The 17,902-nt window shown below is 49.1% G+C and overlaps 1 protein-coding gene across 2 annotated transcripts in view; it reads right to left on the reverse strand.

Annotated features, from left to right (window-relative positions):
* Positions 1-387: 387 nt before the first annotated feature.
* LOC138580052 (methanethiol oxidase-like) overlaps positions 388-17,902 on the reverse strand; it is a 489,426-nt gene continuing 471,911 nt past the window's right edge. The window contains exons 11-12 of one of the 2 annotated variants that reach the window (XM_069650290.1): positions 17,220-17,338; positions 388-858 (exon numbers count right to left, since the gene is read on the reverse strand). In XM_069650290.1, coding sequence (XP_069506391.1) covers positions 696-858; positions 17,220-17,338 — 282 coding nt within the window. In that variant the 3' untranslated portion in view covers positions 388-695. The remainder of the gene's footprint in view (positions 859-17,219; positions 17,339-17,902) is intronic. The other variant, XM_069650292.1, reaches the window with a different exon arrangement.

Raw genomic sequence — 17,902 nt, forward strand, 5'->3', positions numbered from 1 at the left:
CTCCAGTGGTTGGGAGAATGAGCCCCTCTGAGTATTTGTGTTCAGCAACTGTTGAATACATTGAGGGAAAATGATCAGAGTTTCAAGAAGTGAAGATTATTTTAGGTTATGTTAATTGGTCTACATGTCACCAGTGGCCTCGCAGGAGACCCCAAAAGAATCATGGAACACCCAAGAAAAAAAGAAGAGGGAGCAATAACGGGCTGTTTACAATTCAGGTCAAAAGCTGAAGGCTTTATGTTGAAGGTTGTCTGTTCTTCGAAAAATAAATGTCCGGTCACAAAGCACACTTCTTAAAAGGAGGCAATCGGATACTCCTTTGACAAAAAGATCATGATCTGCCAGATATGTTATATAGCTCATATTTAAGAGAATTCTGGAAAATCGAGTCATGTCATTTATTTCCAATTTGAGTGTATTTGATAGAGTGTTTTCTTAAGCATCTGCTGAACATCATATTTTAGATATTTAGCTAAGCCTAGCTGGGTATGTTTAGAGATTTTTCTGTACCTTATTTATTTGCATTTGCAAGGCGCTTATAGATCAAGAAATTATGTTAGAGCACGCACAGCTTATTAGCACAGAGACATAATTGTTAGTCACCTGGGACCAGCCTCGCTCCCATTAGTATAGGTCTGCCTCCCGCTGCCCTACTCTTGTCCAACCGCCCCCTCATCACCGCAGGCCTCTGCCCACTACAACCAGATGTCTGAAGTGCAGTCTCCTCCAGCTAAGCGAATTTCATGGGCGAGGGCAGACCCATTTGTCTCCTTCCCAAAATCAATAAGAAAATCCTCGTTGATGGTCAAGCCTCCCTTCTCAGTGTCTGCATCGATCTGAACCATCGCTGCCCCTTCCCTGAAAATTAAAAGAGCAAGAAATAATTAGAATATGATTCATCTTATTGCATTAGCTTATCTTGCTCCAATAAGGCGTCCCAATAATATACAAATACTATTTTGCATAGAATAAATGTGCTGCTCTTGTTTTAATACATTGTTATTAACGTTTAATTCATCATAAAAATTAAAATATAATGGTAACTCAAACTACATACATTGAATTTACTATACCAACTCTACGTAACGTAATACAATGCTATTGGAGTATATTTACAATGTTCATTAAATGGTTACTTAAAGTAACATTGGTTCTAATAAACAAATACATTACAATTTTCTTCTATCAAATGTTTTAGAAATATTCAATCAGGTAAAAGGCCATATGATAGCTTATTACAATTCCATTCAAGTTCTGTAAAAATAATACCTAATACGGATGTGTAATGTATCTAACATCTAACAGTAATGGATTTCTGAACTCTGCTCCTGTGAACAAATGTTCAGGAGGCCACCCTTGTTTAGTGAAACAGAGAACACTTCTGCCAAGTTAGCCAGGACAATTCAAGGTAGCTTGGAGAGCAGTCAAGGCTAAGTCTCAGGAGTAGTGGGGGTGATCTGAGGTCTTGAATGAGCACACACAGTAGGACAACAAATTACTCTTAGTCAGTAGTTTATCAAAAATATACAATTTATTAGGCTGTTAACAAACACAAGTGAATAATGCAGAACACAGTAATACTACTACTTAAATGCACACTAGATATAATATATGTATAGTCACTTTTCCGTTAATGCGGTAAAGTGTGGATTCCCACAAATACCTGTAGGGAGGTTAAACCCTCAAATTTTAACACAATGGCCAACTCCAGAACTAGGTATCCCTAACTTAAGAAGTCCAGCCCTACGAAGATTGGAGACTTGTGCTCAATGTTATGTCTGTGTGTAAACACGCTCATCGATGCGTAAAGCTCACAAGGAACAAACTTTAATGGGAAGGAAAAGTTAGAAGAGGACACTTGAGTGTGAGGAATTCGGTTCCAACAGTCAGAGGTGGGTCTGCTACGAAAAACAAAGCTGTCCCCAACCTTTGGACGACTATAGGAAGCAAGAGCCACCCAAGTCATGACAAGGACCACAAGGGATCTTTTGTGCGTAAAAAGGGATGGATGAACTAGGGGCCACTGGTAAGTGGTTTGATTACTCACAGCCCTTAGCTCACTCCGGGTTCAAACGTGGCAGGTTTGAAGAAGATTGCTTGGACTATGAAATCCCCTGCGTGGCTATGCTTCAAAGTGCACAGACGCTGCTCTGGGTGCAGATGCGGGTCCGATTTACATCAGGTGCTGTATATCTCCTCTCGAATGCAGGACAAAGAAATCACTGATGCAGCTGGTCTCAACACACTTCAAGAAAGGCATAAAGTCACCAGCAGCGACTGCCACTCAGTGACGCAGGACCACCCACGTCTTGTGGAATGACGCGCCCTCCATTCTCACGGCCCAGAACAGTAGGGACGACAAGGTTTGGCAAGAAGGTGCCTTACAGTGTGAACTAGGGTTCTCCCAAAGCTCGAGCCGAAACTCAATGTAGCAATGCGCCAGCATGGGTGCCAAGGGACAAGCTGGTCAGTCCACTGGAGGGCCCGGAGACACTTCCAAGAAGGTTCATTTGTAGGACACCAAGGAGACGTTGAGAGTGATGGGTCTCGCCACTCAAAAGGGTTGAAGCACTTTTGCAGGGCTTCAGAGATTGAGTGCAAAGCGGGACTCTTCTGAGACAACAGCGGGCTCAGGGTGCCAAACCTTCTCTGCGTAGTTCCAGACAGTCCTTGGATCTGCTTTGCTTCTCAGAATACTTGGCTCTGTGTAGAGGTCAATTCCAAGCTCAGGGTGATACCGGCAAAAGCAAGGCAGAGATACCTACAACTGAAAAAAGGTGATAAATTAATACAGTTGATGGAAATTGGGCCACCAGTGCACCCAATGCACCTGTGTGCACCCAATGCACACAGGAAGGGAACAAAAGAGCCACACCTTCCCCAAACACACTTCCCTACACCACCATGCGGCCACTGGTGTCTGTCAACATTGACATGCAGCTGCTCCAACCCAACATAGAGTTGCAGGGGCTGGAAGACCACCACAGGGAACACAAGGGAGAGGAGAGGAGGAGGATGATGATGGAGACGAGGCGATGCCACGCACGGCATGCACCGATACCCCGGCTAAGAGCCTCACCATGGACCCTGATTGACAGCCAGACCCTCACCCTGTACCACCTTAACAGGGGGACTATTGCAGATCTGTTGAACCAGATCCAGGACGAAATAGGGAGCAGCATTGGCATCAGGACAGCCATACCACCACTAGTAAAGCTGGTGTTGGTCCTGCACTTCCTTGCCATGGGCAAGTTCCAGCACACTGTGAGCCAACTGCATGGCATCTCGCAACCGGCATTTGCCAAAGTGCTGTGTCAAGTGCTGGACGCACTCATGCGCCATGTGGGATGGCATATTTCACTTCCCACTATCCTGGCACAGATGAATGCTACAAAGGCAAGATATTATGCCATGGCCCAATGTGGTAACAGCCCTGGACTGCACCCATATAGAGTTGGTGGCACCACATGTATCGGAGGAGGTCTACAGGTACCGGAAGCAGTTCTCTTCGTTCAATGTCCATGTCACCTGTGATGCAGACCTCACCATCACCCACTGCTGTGCCCACTTCCCAGGATTAACCCATGATGCCATGGCCCTGCGGAACAGTACCCTGCCGGTATAAATGGAGGGGCAAAGAGGCCAACGGACTTGGATATTGGGGGAGTACACTTTCCATCACACAAAAATTGCTGTACAAGTGACATGCAATGGGGGGACCCCACACAGAGTGTGCATGCCATGACAAGGCCCTGTACATGCAGGACCCACCTGCACACCGCACACATGACAGGCTGCAACCCACAGGTGTAGGACATGACTCACGATGCAGAAGTAGATCTCCAAGCCATGCTTACTCAAAAGGCCACCGACACACACACTGGACTACTGGTACCGGAATGCGACATCACACATCTCACAACATGCATGGGATGCAAACGGGGGGGCTGGCCCATCTAAGGGTGTCCAAATTATGTACAGGGGTTCCCCAAGAGCCAGAAAAAAAGGGCAAAGATGACAGTTGGCAACATAACCATTGACCAAGGTTACTGTCCATTCAAAGTAAAACCACACAGTACAATAATACGCAGGGAGATTAGTTGCTCCAACGACACTCAGACATTCTGAATAGCCTATCCACCCCCAGGCACCCTTGGTGTGAGCAGAGGGGGTGGGGAACGACTAGGTGTATGGCCCACAAACACCAATGGAGCGCTTCGGTTGTCCGTTATGTCAAGGTCTGAAGAACACTGCCATACATGGAATGACATTATGCAAAACTGCAACTGAGAGACATGACACTGGCATTTGACATGGAATGTACTCAAGCCACAATGTATATGAATTCATCATGGAATCCACACAGACAACCTGCACATGTAACCCAGACTCCCACCAGGAACCATGCATGGGAGCAATGCACAGCCCCAAATCACCCACCATGACATGCTGCCCTGTCAATTGTAGACCATGACTGTTGGCTGTGAGCTGTGTGCAAGATGTACCAAGACAGACTGACCACCCTGAGTAGTTGACTCCACATGCAAGGACTGGAATGTGCAAAAGTGTTGTGCAATGACATATGGGACATGTGTGTACAGACTGTCTATCGAAATGCTGCTGTTACAGGTAATGAATCCACAAATCATCATAATTTACACCTATTGTCTTTTCCTCTGGCAGGTGACTCTGAATACCTAAAGCTTCTGTGGCTAATGACCCCTCTGAGGAATCCCCAGATGCAACAGGAGGTAGCATACAACCAGGCACATGTCCAGACTAGGGTGTCTGTTGAGCACACCTTTGGCCTGTGAGAGGCTCGCTTCCGATGTTTACACCAATCCGCGGGTGCTGTCATGTATAGGCTCGATAAGGTGGGACAGATTGTGCTTGCATGTGTAATGTTGCACAACATCTGCATTCAGCGTAACATTCCCATGCCCATGGATTTGGACATTCCACCCTCTATTTTGCTCTCACATTAAACACTTGTACACAATAAGGAATGTCTTCTCGTTACCTCTAGTGAAAATAATTTTTGTGTAGCAAATTGAAACGTATAATGACCTTCAACATAACAGCATTCACCCTCCCTAAAAATCCACCTTCAAAACTCCCTCCCAAAAACCCACCCTCATAACACCCCGGCAGTGTCCAAATACCACTTTCTGTGCCTCTTGGGCATGGGGCTCTTCACTGGCTCCTTGCCAGTGAGGAGGCACTGTGAGTGGCGCCTTGGGGTACCAGTTAGGGAGCCCTCTGTGGGTGTCACAGAGTAAGCTGCAGGGTAAGCTACATGCATTGGTGCATGTTCTCGGTGGAGGCAGAGGTAGTCTCTGTGTGCTCCTGCACCCTCTGTCCCATTGCAGTCATGGCGGCGGTGGCATGGCCGAGTGACGGGGCCATCCTGCAGCTGTAACCCTGCATGCACTAACGCATGACCGCATTTCCTGCAGCTTGTGGCCTGCCATATCCTCGGTGGAGGCATGCCCCTCCTCGATCTCATGCAGGCGTGCACTCATGGCCGACACATTGGGCACCAGCAGAGGTGGTGGGCTGTGTAGAGAGGCAGGGCTGATATACCTCCCATCCCATGCTCCACCTCATCCCCTCATCCACATGGGCCCTCTCACAATGGGCCAGTGGCTGCACTGCCCATGATGGCGAGGAGGTGTTCCCAAAACCTGGCATCTTCCAGACATAGGCGGAATGGCAGAACTGTGTCCCATGACAGGTACTGGCTGTGGCATAGCAGCTTTAGCCACTGCCGCGTCACCTGCCTGGCCTGTGGAGGGGCCACTGAGCACTGCCATGGGTATTGTGCGATCCTCAGGACTTGTTGGTGTGTCCACGGCAGTGGTAGGGAAGGTGGTGGTGGTGGAGGGGGTGGGCCGGCAGCCCTGCTGTCTGCTCCTGCTGGCAAGGGATCTGGGCTGTGCAAGGGTGGGGGCAGATGTGCCTGCAGTGAAGGGTCCGGCCTCGTCACTGTCCATGGACTGTGTTCCTGTTGGGAATAGAATGACATGCTGCTAGTCAGCTAGCAGACATGTCTGCGGGCTTGCATTACACGCATGTGACATTGTGTGTGTCCCAGAGATGCACATTTCCTGTGGCTGAATTGGGTGGTATCACTCCAATGAGTGCTGATACTTCTAAGTGGTGGTAGTGCCTGCTGAAGGTGTACACAGTGCACGCATGTGCACTTTGCCTGTTGGCCTGCCAAGGTGGCTTATTGTTGTGGTTGTGGGAGCAGCGGGGCTTCACTTTCTGACATGGACTATCTTGGCACCCATGGGTGTTTCTCATGTGTCCATGTGTTGGCATGCACGTTTCTACTACATTGCATGTGCATTGCTACGTTTACCCACCTTCCCTGGCACGAGTGTGTGTTCACTGGCCATTTGTTGTGACTCCCATGTATTGAACCATTCCCATGCTCATTTTGTGCATCTTTGCTGAGGGATGCATGTTTCTGGACACCACACTCACATGTACATGGTGTCAGAGGTACTTACTACCATCACCATGGGTCCCTGCTCCATTCTCCATGCTCCCGATCCCCTTGATGGTCTTCATGCGGAGGATGTAGCTGGCCGTCCCCTCCCAGGACGTGAGGTGGAGGGGTTCCAGCGTGCCTCCTCCTGTGCTAGCGCTCTCCCACCTGTGTCTGGCTATGAGGCTGTGGACCCTTGCCTTTAGGTCATTCCAGTGCTTTTGACAGTCCCATGCGCTACGGGGTGCAGTTCCCACTGCCGTGGCCTATTTGGCTGTCTTTGTCTGTGAAGAGGTATTTCTGAGCCTGCTGCCGAATAGGGCATCAGCATGCTCCATCACTGCATCTGCCGATGCATTTAGCTCAGCCTCTGTGAATGTTGGCTTCCGGAGCTGGAGATCTGGCAGATTTGCCTTTCTTTCCTGTGCCATTATGTTGCCACAACTTTGGGGATGGATGCAAGCAGGAAATGGGTGATTCGGGGTGTATTGATTTTTTAAAAGATGGCCACTGCCGAGCCGAGCCTGCCGAGCTTCCTGTGACTCTATTTCCACCGCCGGTAATACCAGCCGGTATGGTGGTATTACTGGCATTATTTTGCCGGTATTACCGACCGATTGGCTTTTAACGGCCATAATACTGCCAGCCAGTATTACGGTTTCTGGCGGGGGGCAGGAGGCATTGCACAATTTTTGCATTTGCCCAATAACTCGTAACCATGCCGGTAATGGTAACACTGTTGAGTCCGTGTTCCTGCCGTTTTACAGGCGAACTTGCAATGAGCCCCATTGTCTTGTCCTTCAAAGGGAAAGAAGACTAACCACGCATACGAAGGGGACGAAGTACTGGGAAGAAAGGGGGCACCACACAAAGAAAATTGGAATCTGAAACCTTCAACTCTTCTTCAATAACAAAACGCCTATAATCATCAATTGATGAGGAATAGCAGTTGCATTGCACAAATGTAGCGAAGAGTGTAAAGAGTGTCAGTATAACTTAATCTAATACAAATTATTGAGAAATTTAAAATATTCCAGACAGTGTATAGTTCATTGAGTGTTTAAACTTTTCCCCAAAATCAATGATGTGATGGAGGATCTTACTCAGAATCAGAAGAAGGGGTTGTTCCGAGGGGCATTGATCGGTAAGAAAATTGTTTTGCGGAACTGGAACGGTAATGACTCTGAATATTGAGACGTGGTTGACTGAAATGCATGACTTGGCGGCTATGGAGAGGACACTTTACAGAAGGGAAGGGAAATTGGTTTTATTTGAGAAAATTTGGGGTAATTTTCTTCAGCTATACTAGACTTGGTGTTGTACTTATGTAAATAGGGGCTGGGGGGAGGTGACTGGGGATGTGGTGAATTAGGCTGGGGGCTATGTGTGGTTATATGCTTCAATGTAATTAGTTGTTTTTAAATAAAATGTGTTTTGATGGTTAAAAAAAACAAAAAAAAAACAAATGTTCTTTCAGTTCATAGTTCAATCTTAGGAGGTTTAACATTTTCATTCAGTTTGATGTTCAATGTAATAGTTTTTGCCTTTTTCAATAAATGCAACTTAACTTGTTTGATTAAAAAAAAAAAAAATGATGTGTCAATATTTATTGTTAGAAAATATACTTGATCAAAAGAAACAATTTAGTGTTTTTCTATAATTGATTTCTCATTACATTTTTTCAATCTGTAAAAATCACAAATCGGTTTTCATCAGGCCTGTACAGATATTGTTCCAGCACATGTTAGTGTTGTATGCATTATCTGGATGGCAATCACAATTACTCATTTAAAATGTTTGGGAGATTGGGTTCTCAACATGATATGATATGATATGGCATTTATAACGCGCCTATACAGTGTTTAATATCTGAGTTGCTAAAATGACCCAGTGCTATATCTTAGAGAGGTGAATGTAATGCAATGTAAGGGATCTTGTCTGGTGCCTGACTGCCGTAGGGGGAAGTACAAGGCGTGGGAAGCAGATCACAAGGGATAAATACAAGGGGGCTGGGCGCTATCAATGGGGTACAGGGAGGGTGGGGGATTTGTCAACAAGGGATCTATGAGCAACCAGAGGAGGAAAGAGTGGGGAGACGATTGCCCAGTTTCAGATTAGGTGGGGAGTGGACTTAGATGTTAAGGAGGAGCTATTCCTTGAAGAGGATGGTTTTGTGCTCCTTCCTGAAATGTAGAAGCGAGGGGGCGAGTCTGGTGTTGGCTGTGATATGAATGTCACTGCCCAACTCTTCTCAGATGGAAGACTTACCAGCAAAAAGTAAAGATCTAATTTTTCCAGTTGAATGCAGTGTCCTTGCAGCGCAGCATAACCGTGACTACTTGTCTGTGCAGTGGGCATTTAGGTGCCTGGAAGCTACGCGAGTTGGTGTGGGCAGCGCGATTGCACATTGAGAGGCTTGAGAGTGGGTGCCATGGAGAGCATAAAGAGCTGTCCACGTGCCACAGCGAATGAGAGAAAAGTGAGGGGCAGAGGGAGAACCCCAGTAATAGCAGGGCTTCAGGGTGAGTCACAGATCGGCAAGGCACAAAAACATGCTCTGTATGTCGAGCTCATACAATGGAAACGTTCAATGCAACTACAATTTCATAATGCCTGGAATTCCTACATCCTGATTGGCTAGAACACACTAAGAGTTCTAAAAAGGTTGCTAATTAACCTTAAAGTTTTAAATAGCAGGAACAGCTCAGATGAGCACCTTCACAGTGAAGGCAAGTTCCTGTTTACGCACACTCCAGAATGAATACAACCCGCTAGTGAAATAAGCCAGGAGATCGCTTGCAAGGATAACAAGGTTTAAATGTACAAAGTATCAGCAAAGGACTCTGCTGCTCGAGAACGTTCTGACTCCAAAATACTTATCAGACCCTTTTGAGAGGCCCCAGCATCATACATGACATCACATATAGGGTCTAAACCCACACAGTTGAATGAAAAGACCGTATACATGATCCTGCTCCATATGAGGTGCCAGGCTACAATTGGTTGGTTTCTTCGCCGTCTGTCAGGCTCCACCTGGGTCAGCTGGGCTTTTCTCTCCACAGAGTGAAGTCATGTCTCTCATAAGTTACATTGTAAAAATTATGGTAGCATGCTAAGCCTACTACTACATCACTGTGGCATGCGCCTGGGAGGCTTGGGGGATTGGTGCCAGGTTGAAGGGAGGAAGATATACAGTCATACTGACCCACACATTCTTGGCTTTGTTGATACCGCACCTCTTGTACTCAAGTCTTCCAACCTTGTTTTGATCTATATTTTATCCCTCCCTGTACCTCGTGTTACAAAGGGTGTGTTTTATGCTGAGAGATGAAACAGTTGAGCATGCACAGGTCTGTTATCGTCGCTTGGTTTATGCTAGGGGCCAGGGGGGTCACTCGCTATCATGGAATGCAGGGGTGTGGGGGTCTGGTCAGTGGTGTGGGCTCTGGGTTGGCTGGGTCGGGGTTGGAGGCCTGCTGGCAGCTTGGGTGTGATGAATGGGCACGACGAGGAGCCTGGAGTTGTCTCACAGCCTTGCAGAGCGCATTCCTCCCAATGATACTAAATGTTTGCAACAATGAAGGGACAAGAGGGAAGTGAAATTCCGTGAGAACTGGTGGTGCGGACTCATTCTGCCTTAATGATTTTGGGCCTAGTCAAATCTTTCCATGGAGCTCGACTGGTGCAGCGCGGCCATGCAAGCCTGAGTCTCTGCCATAATTACAAAATCTTGTTTCTTTCTATGTGCCTTCAAAAGTTATGCATCTGCTGTTCGCTCCATATTATATCCGAAGAGGGTCTCATAGTGCGGTTCTCTCCCCCCTTGTACACTACACTATTTCATAGGAGATTCGCCTCACCTTAATGCACCTATGGGGGTGGGATATACTAATTTCTATCCCAACAACAGCATTTAGTAACTTCGCAATGGGCACTCTAGAAAATGACAATCCTACAAATAACAATTTACAAAATAAGCTGAAATGTGAAACAAATATATGTGTAAAGATATGTGTTCCCGAAGGCTTTCAGAAAGTTTGCTGCATCCTCTTGATTCATTGGGCCTCATTACGACCCTGGCGGAAAGTGACTGACCGGACCGCAACAGCGTAAATAGCGTTTCCGCCATTGCAGGAAGGAGCAAAGTGCGGCTAATCACGACCCATCGGGCACGAGCATTACGCCATGGCGGAATCCGAAAGGCTGCGATGGCGGAAATGACCCCAAAACGGCCCTTACCGCCGCCGTACGCTGCACCAGGTGCAATACCGCCACCCATCTTAGCGGTCACCGTAATGAGCGGTCACCGTAACGAGCGGGCACCGCAAATTACGGCCACCGTAAATATACGGAAACGGAAGTAAAAGCATGTGGCCGGAACGGGAAACAGCACGCCGCACAACTATAAAAACCGAATCCCAACACAACCATTAAAAATCCGACCCTGACACACATCCCAACCCGTTAGCAACCCCAGTTAAAAAAATAAATATGGGAAAGGTAGCCAAGAAAGCGTGTGACCGCAAGCGGCAGGTACACTTCTCCCGAGAGGAACTGACCGTGCTCACCGAGACCCTCCAGGAAAATGCCGCCGTCGTCTTCTCCAGTCAAATGACCAGGACGGCCCTTGCCAACAAGAAGGCCATATGGGCCCTGGTGGCACAGCGCGTAAGTGCGGTGGGGACAACACCCCGCACGCCACAGCAATGTCGCAAGCGGTGGGACGACCTGCGGATCCGCGTACGCAGCATACTTTCTGCGAACAGGAACATCGCCACAGCTACCGGGGGGGGTTCAGAGTCGCCCATCAAGTTGACCCCCTGGGAGGATATCTGCGCCTCCACCATAGGAATGGAGAGCATAGAGGGAGTCGGAGGGATGGAGAAAGGAGTGCCGACATCCGGAGAACCAGGTAGGTTGGCCAAGAGAAACAATGCGAAATCCACAAACCACGAACATGTGCAGTACCATGTGACCCCATAGTGCAATACATACTTTGCCCTGACAGCGCCCTCTAAAAGTCAGAATGAATAAACAAATCAATCAAGATGCCATAAACAACCCCTACATGTGCAGCATGCACCCCCTAACTGCAGGCAGCCAAATGAATGCATCCTCAATCCACACGAAAATGAGACCACCTCCAAGGCCCAGTCCCAAATCAGCCTCATGTACCACCCCAATGCATTTGATACGTTGCCATTCCAAATCCGACAGACCCATAACTAACGCTCGCCCCTCTTTACTCCACCACAGGGTCCGATACCAACGACGAGCTGCAGGACACCCCTACCAGCACGCCTGCAAAGAGGGCCAGGACCAACGTCCCAAGAGCCTCCACCTCAGGTGCAAGGATCAAGACACGGCAGCAGCAGGAATCAAGTGGCAGCACACTGGAGGGGACTGCAACAGGCACCCCAGCAGCCAGCAAGTTCACAACCCCAGCACCACAGGTCCCCCCAAAGAACGTATCTGATGGCACTGCCTCTGGTGGTAGCAGCACCATAGGTGACACAGCTGTCATGCCAGCATGCTCCGACACGGAAAACAGTGCTGGCGACGTAGGTACCATCCATGACCTTTCCCAATCCCCCTGCATGTCCCATCCCCTACACCATGACGAAACCACGCAGGGGCACCCTGAAGACGACGACTGGCCAACCCCCACAAGTCCTGTGCCAAGGCAACATGTGTTGAGCAGCCCCCCTGTCACACCACCGCAAATGTTCATGGCCCAGCAGAGGCAACAGTCCCTCGACCTGCTGATCGAGCAACAGCAGGAAGTGTCCACGCTACTCAAGGACCATGCAAATGAATGCGGGTGTTCCAGGGCAGCCATGGAAACATCCACCGAGACACTCAGGGCACAAATAGAGAAAAGTAGTGAGAGCCTCAGGGGAGAAATGGAGAGAAGCACCGAGAGCCTGAGAGCACAAATGGAGAAAAGCACCGAGAGCCTGAGAGCACAAATGGAGAAAAGCACCGAGAGCCTGAGAGCACAAATGGAGAAAAGCACCGAGAGCCTGAGGGGGGAACTGCATGCGACGTCCAAAGACGTTTGTGCTGAACTTGCTGCTGTGCGCCGTGTGCTCTCGGAGCTCTCACAAACCCTCAGAGACATGCATGGACGCGAGCAGGCAGAGACATCATCCGTGGCAAGTTCCGTCCAGGGCAGCCCCCAACGCAGATCTGGCAGGAACCTGCGCTCCACGGGCAGGGGTGCCCCTGATACCCGTAGAGGGGGCTTGCAATAGCGTCCAACCACGGACAGCATGCATATTTGGACACTGGTGTTGGGGGGGGAGGTAGTAGGGTGGAGGGGGTGTGTTGGGCTTCACTGGGTGGCGGGTCCATAGGGTGTATAAATCAAATCACATTAACAATACAGCATCTCATAATCATCCAATGACATGTGTGGACATTGATATTTGCGTACGAGGCCTTCATAGGCGTACAGTCCACAATGTGCCTGTACTACACACACACAGTGCCACAGGTCCCCTTTCCGTGTAATAGGCACCATGCGTGGTTGCTAGAAGCATGCATCTATGATGCTCTGTCGGATTGCACGTGCATCCTGTGCCTCATGGACTCCTTGAGGTGCCTCCACATCCCCACCCTCATCATCATCATCATCTTCAGGTGCATGCAGTACAGCGTCAGGGGGCATGGGCACATTCCTACGTATGCACATGTTGTGCAGCATGACACATGCCATGACCATCTTAGAAACCTTCTCATGGCTGTACATGAGTGCCCCGCCAGACCTGCTGAGGCTGCGGAAACGAGCCTTCAGTAGGCCGAATGCCTGTTCAATGACCACACGGGTACGTGAGTGGGCATGGTTGTAGTCCTCCTCATGCTCGTTCTGTGGGTTCCGGATTGGTGTAAGGAGCCATCTCTTCAGTGGATACCCGGCATCACCTGTATGAGACGAATAAAGGGTGTCAGTGGAATGATAGTGCTAAGTAGCCCCCCCCCCCTCCTGCAAGGTCATTGACGCATCAAATGGGCCACGATGTCATGCATGGAATGAGACTCACCGAGTAGCCAGGATCTGTGCCCTGCGTGTCGCTCCATGTAGCGTGGTATTCTTGTGTTCCTCAGGACCATAGAATCATGGGTAGATCCTGGAAATCTGGCACAACAATGCGTAAATATCTTGTTGGAGTCACACACCATTTGCACATTGATTGAATGAAATTGTTTCCGGTTGCGGTACTGGACCTCCATGGCATGTGGGACAACCAATTCAACATGGGTGCAGTCGATGGCACCAATGCAACCCGGGATGCCGCCAAGTGCATGGAATCCCACTTTTGCGTTGGTAATCTCCTGGTACGTGCGTGGTAGTGTGATGTGGTCGTCGGCGTGCTTCAGGAGGGCATCGTGCACTTGGAAGAGTGTCCGTGAGAACAGTGGCTGTGAAATGCCATGCAACTGTCCCACTGTGTGCTGGTAGGTGCCTGTGGCCAGGAAGTGGAGTGCAGACACCACCTTCAGTAGGGGTGGGATGGCGGTTGGGCTATCTATCATGCTCACGAGGTCAGCATGTGTCATGTCCACAATGGCGATTATGGTGTCCCGGTCCAAACGGTAGAGGGTGTGGATCTGCTCAGCAGTGAGGTTGAACGGATCGGCTCGGAGGCGTGGGATTGCGGGCCGCCTGCGTGGTGGTAGTGGCAGTGCTTGTGGGCCTTGCTGACCCTGCCTTGCCCTCCTCCTCCTCCTTCTCCTCCGTCTCCCCTGTGCGCCCGGTTGTTGTACCTGTTGTTGTTCGTCGTCTTCTTGTAGTTGTAGCACTTGCAGTGCTATCTGGTCCCCCAGGCCCAACATCGCTAGTCCTGCCGGTAGCATTTTGGAGTGGGAGTGGTTGTGGGAGGGGTTTGGGTCTGCTATATATGTGCTGTCGGCCTGTATGGCCTCCACCTGTGCTGATTGAATGATTCTGTGGCAGATGCTATCCCTTCTGGCCGAGCACGTCCCGCACGTAAGGCTGCATTTGGCCGCATGGCATCTTGGGATTGGAATCATGTATCAAATCCCGATGGCAGTGTGATGTACTTTGACTGATTTTCATGGTATGCTCCCATTGTTACACATGCTATGATTGCAGCCGCTTACATACCTGTGAAGAGTCAGTGGTATGTAGGGCTCGATCGATGGCCGACCCTCATGCAGCACAGTAACGTACTTCACCGACGGGCGTGGCGTCCCATTTGTGATTGCAGCCAGTTAGCATCATGACACACAGCCGCACTACATTGATGTAATTGTGAATGCAAGCGTTCACAGAAGCCTTTTCGACGTAATGTTGCAAGTGAGGAATTCGAAGGCCAGCATTTTTGGTTTTGAAGTAGCGGCGAGGATACGCCCACAGGTCTGGCTGGAAATGTAACGTTCTATTGTAGAATGTCCTTGGGACATGGCCCATAACGAGCAGGCAATGAATGATATGAATTGAATGGGATGCGCAATAGCGTAGTGGACGATAAGGCAGGACGTTCCCAAATCCATCTTGCTTCACAACACTACAGATCCGGCCAGGGGCACAGTGGTTTTTGCGGACTGCATTACGCACAGACGCGATGGAAGTTTCACATATAATGTGAGTGAATATTCATGCGTTTTCATTGCGGGATGAGGGAATGATGAATGGATGCATGGACTGATGATTCCGTTTAGGGTCTGCCATGTACATGGGTTTTTTGAATCACTCCCCTTCCCCTGCGCTATGTGATGCAAGGCTGCCATAGTGGGACATACGTCTATCTGCCCTTGTCGGATCCTCCCTGTCTCGACGCGCCTTCATACACTTGTGTCTAGGCACGTTACTAATCCCATGTCATGGGTTCTATCTTGACGGACGCATGCACAGTAACCGACGTTGCCAATGGTGTATTTAGCTCGATTGATTTCGTTATGATTCGATACTGATTTAGGGGTGTGTATATTCCTTTGGAGTGGGCTAGCATGCATATGGGTGTGGATTTGGTGTGTTGAATGAAGATTGTAATGCATCATGAGTCCCGTAATGCAATCGGTTAATTTGTGTTTCTTTTGGGTGACAGGTATCTCCTGCCCTATTGCAGATGCCATCTCTACGCCACTCCTCCAGATGGTTTTTACTCTCGACTCCTGCAGCTTCGGGTGAATCAGTGGAGCACCATTTCGATCTTATGGGACGATCGCCAATGGGCCACATGCCCTTACGCTGTACTGGTGGCTAGGTGCAACATTTCGGCCTTTCAGCTCGACTAGTGCCTGCCTCATGGGACGGACCTGCGGTTCTTGCCGCTTCCATGTTGCCTTTTGGAACGTTGATGTAGGCCCTGTGTGCCATGATGGTACAGGGCGTCACACAAGTGGAAGCTGGTCAATTATTGCAGATGCAGCCCTCGGTGATGATGGTTGTTTTGGTGTTATTTTGCAAATTGCTGTGGGGCCTTTGTCATTTGGATGTGCATTTAAATTGTATTCCGATATTTGTCGTGTTGCGTTGTTCTTTGCAGGTGATGTGGCGATTTTCGCTTTGTGGCGGTATGTATTGCGAGATGATCTGCATTGTGTTCCGCCTTCTGAGTTGAGTTGTGTGGTACAGTACTGGCCGCGTTTGCCTACGTAGCACAGTATGGTCACGGATAGGGGCTGCCATTGTGACTGTTTACATGATGTGCTGTTCAGGGGCGGGGGATTGGCTTTTGGCCGACTGGTGCCTGTCAGCCAGGTCGATTGGTGGAATGATGGGATGTTCAGAATGTGGCTGGTCACAGGTGACTGTGTTTGCGTGCGTTTGTTGGAGGGGGACTGGGGTCATGTCCATTGGAATAGCTTCTGTATTGATGCCATCTGTGCCCTGCAGCTCCCATCGGCCCCTCTTGGGATGAGCCTGGCTGCTCAGTCACTCTGCCAACTTGTGTGGTACATGCTTCTGCTGATGGTTGGTTTGTTTACTGGCAAGAGTACAGGGCTGGTGCAATCCCCCTCAGGATGCTGTTTTGGATGTTGCCTTGCGCTGGTGGCAAGCGATGGGGGACTACTGTTGTTTTGTGTCATGTGTTCTTGATTTTCATTTTGATGTATTGTACCTTCACATGCCTGTGCTGCGTCAGTACGGCTATGGTGACATGCCGTACATGGATGCCCACTCACGGGGCGCTTTGAGCCCCTGCATGCTTTTCTACGTTGGCATGCATGGGTGAATTGTAGATTTCACTGGTTGCATAGTGTGAGTACATTGCGCCTGCCAGGAGTTGTGCAATGTGGCCAGGGAGTGGAGTACAGGCACTCAGTGGGCCATTTACGGTTGGTTCACGATGCCGTATTTCTCGCCATGGCGGAATGGTACTTTACGACGTGCTTGATGGCGTTCAGTACATGTCCGCTAGGGTCAGAATTCGCGTACCGTTGCGCCATGGCGGTGATTCCGGTTTTGCAAGGCGCGCGTGCGCGTACTTGGTGCAGTTAGCGTTGCCGTTCACTGCGGTGTCGCTAATGGCATCGTACTTTACGGTGACGGGTCATGATCGCAACGAGCGGTGTTCGATGGCGGTATTGCATTTCCGCCATCATTTTTCCATTTCCGCAAGGGTCGTAATGAGGCCCATTGTGTTTGACTGCTAATTATGTTAAAATTGTAGACTCCATGTTGGATTTAAGCGTTTACAGGTACATTTAATGACAGGATAGTTAGTGATATGAAAGTAACACAAAGGTGGGCTCTTACTGGATCATGTGCGGGTAGAACTGCTTGTCCCAGGCGCTGTACAGCGAGGTGGTCACATACACCCTCTTCCCATCCAAGCTGAGCTGGATCATCTGGGGTCCACCCTGGATCCTCTTCCCCTGAAACAACAAACGCATATGCATCCTGGGAAATGCTGGATATCAGGCAGCCAACCTTCTCCCTAGAATGCGAAGCTCTGTGGGCCAACCAAGAGGCAGTGAGACAGGAAAGTGTATCTTCCTGTAAATGTTGTTAGTGCTGGGGCAACTTTCCCCTCTCTGGCTCTCTTGGTGGTAGTCTATGCTGCTTACCATCATTGTGGGCTTTTGATCATTTCTTGTGGTTCATTCTGGTACCTCCAGTCCTCGTTTTTCCATTGCCTTTGCTACGGGCATGCACACTGGCCATGACTTTCCGGTTGGCATTATTTTTACTAACTGGACCAATGCAGCTGCTTTAGCCATAACAGAGAGGTCCAGTTATCTTTTGTAGCTGTGACCTCTTTTTATTTCTTGCATCCCCAGCCGGCGGGAGGAGGAAGCTTCATTAAGCAGCGGACCTTCTAATTTTCGAGTTGAAATTTCTCATTTCCCATTTGGGCGGTTTGTATTTAATCTGCCCTACCGAGAATAATAAACGCAAATTAAACCCAGTGTCAGGGGATTCACTGCAGATCTGCATAG

The sequence above is a fragment of the Ambystoma mexicanum genome, chromosome 1p, assembly GCF_040938575.1.
Source record: "Ambystoma mexicanum isolate Mex_15411 chromosome 1p, UKY_AmexF1_1, whole genome shotgun sequence".
Lineage (NCBI taxonomy): Eukaryota > Metazoa > Chordata > Amphibia > Caudata > Ambystomatidae > Ambystoma > Ambystoma mexicanum.